Source organism: Colias croceus, chromosome 8 (genome assembly GCF_905220415.1).
Source record: "Colias croceus chromosome 8, ilColCroc2.1".
Classification (NCBI taxonomy): Eukaryota; Metazoa; Arthropoda; class Insecta; order Lepidoptera; family Pieridae; genus Colias; species Colias croceus.
In genome coordinates, this window is record NC_059544.1 from 11,377,515 (window position 1) to 11,384,929 (window position 7,415).

Genomic DNA, 7,415 nt, shown 5'->3' on the forward strand with positions numbered 1-7,415 from the left:
GGTAATGTACTATCAGGCCGGATACCGGATAGTAAAATTGGTAGATTTTATAAATAGAATCGAAATAAAGACAGTTGTAATTGAAGCTTTTTATTATGTTTAACGAAATTTTTTTTCACTGACACGATAAAAGTGTCTCTAACAAGAACTGTGACCGCGCGAACGTTCACTACGAAACAAGTCAAAACCTGCACTGCACAGGCGGCCGCGGCGTGCCGGTACGCGACACGCACCTACGAAACTCAAAATGCCGTCGGCCGAATATTCGGCGGCCGGATACCGAACATTCGGCTGGTGGTCAGGCCGAAAATCCGGTATCCGGTATCCGGCCAAACAACTATTCGTTGCATCTCTAGTTATTACTTTTATTCAACAACTAAATAATTTCGAACAGGGTTAAAACAAATCATGTAGTTCTATTCGGATGTTTGCTTAGAAGCGTTGGTCTCGCGAGGAGCAGGATTTATCCATAGCAATTATAAACAACCCGAAAAGCTATTTTTTTAAAACATTTGCTTCTTTCTGGAAGACATCCTTAAAAAATATAAATAGCTCATCTTACATAATTAAGATATTAAATAAATAAGGTTTATTTTTAAAACAATTGCTCCTCGTTGGGTCTCTGCAAGAGTGATGCTGTATAAAGTCTAGCTTACCAGCTTTATCTTAACTGTTTGTCATCGGATGCCATTAACTTTACCCTTTCGAGGTTTGTCCAAAATGGAGTCTACACAACTCCAGGGGGTACTTAAAATATGAGAGAAATACTGTGTGAGTGTTATTCGACTTTATGTCAATCATGTTTTAATTGTCTATCGAAACTATTGGGAATGTACCGTAATGTTCGAAGCTTTTACATTGTGTAAGGCTTGCAGTAATGTTTGCAGTGAAGTGCATACGCCGTTCTAGCATAGCACTGCGCCCTGGAGTTGCTTCCGTACCAAAAAGCAGGCAATAATGTATGTGTGTGTAGAAGTACAAAGAGTGAGTGGTCCTAGATACATAGTTATAATATAACATTAGCTATAGCGGTGGTGTGTGCGGGCGACAGCCCACTTACAATTGTTATAAATAATAAATATTATATCAGTAAATTTTTATTAAATTTACCACTGTGTTTTATTTTTTAACCCACCAAGAAATATGCAAAAAGTTTTTTTTTATCGCCTATAAATTACATCAAACATGTTGAGAATGAGTAAGTTTAAAATGTTGAAATACATGTTAGAAAATGAATAAAAAATCTAACAAAAGTTTTGGGTCAACTCAAACTCAATCATTTATTTATTTAATTAGACTTCTTCGAGAAGCACTTTTGTAACGTCATTACATATTTTTAACATTTACCACCGATTCGGAAAGCAGTACACAAAACTGTAAAGACTCATTGGTTGATTTTTTATCTAAAGGATGATTTCAATATTTTCAATAACTGAATGAATTATGCACAGCAATTAAATGCGATTTTTAAATTATTCTCAATAATTAAAACTCGTAAAATAAAATAACCATCAAATAAAAATAACTAACATATTTATTTACATAACATTTAAATCATTCAGGCTAAAATAAGCAGCTTAACAATCATCAATCTATACAAATGAAATAGATAACTATAAATTAGCAGTTCCCGATTTCTCCACAAGTTCCAATAATGTGTGTAGAGAAGTATCGAACAGTTCGCACCTGATGGGCATCTCGAGGGAATAGAAGGGGTTCTTGAGAGCATAGTCAGCGTACAACTCGTAAATTCTCTTTAGTACCACCTCAGTGCCTTGCATGTTTGGATCTGTTACTAGAATGAACTTCACTCCTGAAAAAGTTATTTACATTTTACAAAATTAGTTTTTATTATATTACACTAAGCAAGTGACAATGGACACTCTCTTAGGATAAGTAATTTAGAAATTAGGCTAGATTGTAATTTATATAAGCTGCTATTTTTAAATTAGAAACCTTATTCAAAAAAAAATTACAAAATAAACTCTGATATTAAAATTGAAAACTCTAGATTCATTGCTAGAAGCTTAAAACAGAATATAAGTGTTTATTTACAATTTTGTATTATTTAAGTTCTGGTCAGTCTTATGTTCAATATTGTAAATATTTATAAAGCTTATGCCGCAGGACAACTTGCAGTCACATTATTATTACTTAAGTTTGATGCAAATAAAGAATTATAAATATTAAATATTGAAAGAATAAAATTACCAGAAACATTACCTGTTAAAGTCTGAAAACAAGACAGTTTAAATGTATCAGCAATGAGTGTTTCAATCCCTGAAGACTTGGGGACAGGGCTGAGCTGGCTGGCCAAAGCAAACAGGGGGTAGAACATACTCGCCAGCACTATCTTCTCATTGGTGGTGGCTCTCACGCGACCAAATTTTAAACTTAAGGGAAAGTTCTCCTGAAATTACATAATTATTTAGGTCAACATATGCCTAAATTAATTTAGCTTGCATATGACTTAGCCATTAGTAGACTCTTAACCATAACAACTGAGTTAAACAGTGTTTTATTTTAATAATAAATAATATTATTTTAATACTGGCGGAAATTTTATTATTAATAATTAAATTAGTATTCCTTTACCCAGTATCACTGGCTTTGATCATGCACACATACAAATCTACAAAGACGATAAATAAACCAGACATATAGTCATATACAATTTACCTTAGCTTCTATTAATTCAAACACATCCTTCCCATCCTCTGTAGTCCGCCCCGTAACAGGCGACCCATTTACTGATAGCAATACGTGACCAACTGCAATTTACAATTAACTTTAACATACTATAGATCTTTAGATTTAAATAAAAAATTAAACATATTAATTTCACCATTTATTCCATCGCGTTGGCCAAACACTACAACTACTTTCTTGTTTTCATATTGCAGTTTAATATCTAGAGGAAAACCAAAAGTTTTTTCAGTCTCTATCCGAGGAATGTTGTGATCGTAATTGTATATGAGACCGCCGGATTTGCTTACTATATAGACACCATAAATAACCATTTTTGCGCTTTTATTTATTTATAAATTAATTATTAAATCATTTGTAAATCGCTCAATTCCCATACTTCATCACATCAAAATTTCAATTTGCTGTCAAATGTCAATTATCAAACATCAAACTCATTTTACTCAAAGTGACTGTCACTGTGTCACACAAAGTTGAAAGTGTCACAACATCTGACAGTTTACAATTTTTTAACAAATGTGGTTTTTGAACGGAAAAATCACGGAAAAATGATTCCTGGCACACCAGTGCAAACTTAGCACCCCATCTATGGAATTTTGGGTCGAAAATGACCTTGATCGTTAGGTCCCCGTTAGGTCCTTTAAGGTCCCACAATTTTTTCGTTAGGTCCCCTTTAGTTTTTTTTTTAATAATTTTTTAAATTTTAGGTATAAAAAAATGCAACTTTAGCACCCCATCCATAGAATTTTGGGTCAAAAATGACCTTAATCGATAGGTCTCCGTTAGGTCCTATAAGGTCCCACAATTATTTCGTTAGGTCCCCTTTAGTTTTTTTTTTAATATTTTTTTTAAATTTTAGGTATAAAAAAGTTACACTTTAGCACCCCATCCATAGCAAAATTGGCGAATTTTATCAAAATCGTATTCTTTACCGTTAGGTCCGTAGAGGCCCATCATTGAAATTGTTAAATTATTTATGTTATTAAAATCTATATGTATATTAAATAAAAGAAAGTCGTGTTAGTTACTCCACTTATAACTCAAGAACGGCTGAACCAATTTAGCTGAAAATTGGCAGGGAGGTAGTTTAGAGCCAGGAGAAGGATATAGGATACTAAATATGTACCACGGGCGAAAACGGGGCGGACCACTAGTTATAAAATAATTGAAACCTGCGCATGCGCCTTAGAGCATTAAGACATGCGCACATCATACATAAACAATGCGAAATTTAAATTGGTATCGTTTCATTTATTAAATTTAAATCAATAAATAAATCTTGTGTCTATACTAGTCACGTCTGGTTCGAAAGATGAAACTGGCTTTTTATTTCGAAAATTTATTTGGCAACACTTGACAGTTATCTGTCATTAAAACCTGAGTTGTTGATGTGTCAAAGCTTGTCAAAGTGATTTTTTTTTCTGCGATTTTAGCTTAGGATTTTAGTGATTTCTAAAAAAAAAAAATTAAAAAAAAATATTTTTGAAAACTGAGTTGAAAACATGACGAAAACTTTAAACTATGATTAATAAATTTAAAATGAAACAATTTGAAAGAGATGTAGTTTTCAAGGAAAAACAAGAGTGTTTATGAGAAATATCTCAATGCATTGTTAAGTGTGACTTGATATTTTGATGCTTTTCATCTTGATTGCATTGCACATTATTATAAGTAGGTATGATTTGTTTAATATTATTATTATTATTTTGCATGGATGATACCAGTAATCCAGTTAAAAACTATTCAAGCAACAATATGAAATTGAACGATCTGTCCGTTCAAAATGTTTAAAGACACAAAATCAGTATCTCGACGAGATTTATTCTATGACCAAACGGTTATTCATGTTGAAGAGCAGTACAAAAAAAAACAAGATGGAATAACTGCAGACATGGAAGAGTTAATGATGTCAGAGATAATGATAGTGATTCTTATTCTTTATTCGCGGCTGAACGCGGCTTTTAGATTTAATATGATTATATTGATTAAACAAAATTTAATTGTATTTTATTATGTTTTTTCTTACTTTCACTAGCTGTTCTTTTTTTATCTGTATCAGATAACTGTACCAGATTACATATATATAATATTATATAGATGAAGATGTTGTTAATCTCTCAAAAAAACAAAGCTCGTAATAATAAATTAAAGTATCAAAACTTTATTTCCAACTATAACCTAAGTTACCATATGATGATTTTTTGAATTTGCCGCCTTTTCATTCGTTAGCCGGACTCTATCAGTATCACTACATAGTATAAAACAAAGTCGCTTTCTCTGTCCCTATGTCACTTTGACCTTTGTACGCTTAAATCTTTGAAACTACGCAACGGATTTTGATGCGGTTTTTTAATAGATAGAGTGATTCAAGAGGAAGGTTTATATGTATAATAACATCCATTAAATAGTGGAGAAGTACTGTTATTTTTGAGGTTTCTAATGTGATGTCGTAAAAAATTACATGTTTTCCGCTTACATTGCAAACGCAGGCTGAACCCTACGAGTTTTATCAAAATAATGTACTAAGTATTATGTAAAACCTACTTTTCAACCTAGAATTAAAATAACTATTAGTGTATTAAGTAGTGTCAATCTATGGTGTATATATTAATAAATAAGCACTCTCAGAACAATAGATTTATTTAATAAATGAAACGATACCATTTTAAATTTCGCGCTGTTTATGTATGATGTGCGCATGCCTTAATGCTCTAAGGCGCATGCGCAGGTTTTTATTATTTTATAATTTTAATAAAATAAATAATTCAACAATTTCAATGATGAGCCTATACGGACCTAACGGTAAAGAATACGATTTTGATAAAATTAGCCAATTTTGCTATGGATGGGGTGCTAAAGTGTAACTTTTTTATACCTAAAATTAAAAAAAAAATTATTAAAAAAAAACCAAAGGGGACCTAACGAGAAAATTGTGGGACCTTATAGGACCTAACGGAGACCTATCGATTAAGGTCATTTTTGACCCAAAATTCTATGGATGGGGTGCTAAAGTTGCATTTTTTTATACCTAAAATTTAAAAAATTATTAAAAAAAAAACTAAAGGGGACCTAACGAAAAAATTGTGGGACCTTAAAGGACCTAACGGGGACCTAACGATCAAGGTCATTTTCGACCCAAAATTCCATAGATGGGGTGCTAAGTTTGCACTGGTTCCTGGCACTCCTGGATAGTGTACAGAACAAGTACAATAATTTACTATTACATAATCTTATTACAATAATAATACATACCTATTATTTAGTAAAATGAAGCGTCACTATTTTCGAGAATTGATGATGAGTCACAATAATTAATAAATCTTCTGAGAATTTTTGTAGATGTGATACGAGATGGCGTCTGGAGACGAGTACCAAGAAAATATTGCTGGATATTAAAAAAGAACTTGCTGTTCCGCACAGTTTTATTCAAAAGCAAGTGTCTCTATAATGGCATTAGGCATATACACAGAGCAAGTAATATAGGAATATAATATGTTATTCGGTACTAAAGCTACATCCTTGCTAAGTTTCATCAAAATCCGTTCAGTGGTTTTTGCGTAAAAGAGTAGCTAACATACATCCACACTTATAAACTTAAGCTTTTATAATATTTTTATTATATTAAGAAGTTTATTTGAATTTAAATAATATATTAATTATTACCTATTATTTATAAATGACTCGCATTATTGTGGTTGGTGGTTTCTATATTTTGAATCCTAATAATTTAAATTGTTATAAAACAATTTACCAGTATTGTATCTACTTCCTTAATTCTTGACCACATGAATGCAAAAAGAAACAAAAATTGAATAAACATTACGAAGGTAAAATCTCAAGCAACCGCTAACAAGCGTATGTAATAAAACAAGCTAAAATGCAATGTGCGGGCGTCTGAACTCGCACTAGGCGCAAATAAAACAAAGCTGCACGGGTTTCCCCAACCACCACATTTGCATTTAGTTTCCTACGTCAGAAACTACATCGTGAATTATTTATTATATTTAGGTTTTACGACGAAATGACGTGGTCTGCTCCTTAAATATTATTTTGCTGATTTGAAAAATTCAAAACTAACGGGAGAATCTCTATTTTGCAATATCTGGAAATACACAAGAATATTGAAGGACTCAAAATTTTGAAATAATTGTTTATTTATGTTTCTCATTCTATTTACCATTTTAAAAAGTATTGAAAATTTCTATTTTATTTGAAAATACTTACTTACCTACTTACTTAGTTACTTGAAAGTTGAAAGTAAAATAATTTACATATATAATATTTAAATTACCAACATAAAATTGAGAATGCAAAAAAAGTTTAAATTCTGTGATATGTTATTTTATATGACATGCATACAACATACCTGTATAAATAAAAATTATAATGGAAAATACTTACAAAAAATATAAAAAAGAGTCGCTGAGGACAGGATTCGAACCTGCGCGGGTAGAACCCATTGGATTTCAAGTCCAACTCCTTAACCACTCGGACACCTCAGCTGTGATGAGTGATGTGAAATTATACACCATTTTTATTTTATATATTTAATGATATTCATGACGTCACTAAAATTTGTTCAGCTGTAATTTTTTTGGGCTTATTTTTTTTTTATTATAAAGAGAAAGCCAATATGTAAAGGCACGTAACGGTAAGATGACGTAAACTAAATATACTTCGGCAATTATTTGCTAGGTAAGTACCAGTTA

The 7,415-nt window shown here is 31.6% G+C and overlaps 1 protein-coding gene and 1 non-coding gene across 2 annotated transcripts; both read right to left on the reverse strand.

Annotated features, from left to right (window-relative positions):
• Positions 1-1,516: 1,516 nt before the first annotated feature.
• On the reverse strand, positions 1,517-3,098 carry LOC123693719 (trafficking protein particle complex subunit 4). Its single transcript, XM_045638916.1, has 4 exons — positions 2,846-3,098; positions 2,680-2,771; positions 2,224-2,410; positions 1,517-1,813 (listed from the first exon to the last, which is right to left on the reverse strand). The coding sequence occupies exons 1-4, from the start codon at positions 3,018-3,020 to the stop codon at positions 1,614-1,616; spliced, it is 654 nt and encodes a 217-aa protein (XP_045494872.1). The 5' UTR covers positions 3,021-3,098; the 3' UTR covers positions 1,517-1,613.
• A 4,028-nt stretch (positions 3,099-7,126) lies between these two features.
• Positions 7,127-7,208, reverse strand: Trnas-uga. The gene has a single exon. It is a non-coding gene; the product is annotated as a tRNA-Ser (tRNA).
• Between the last annotated feature and the right edge of the window lie 207 nt (positions 7,209-7,415).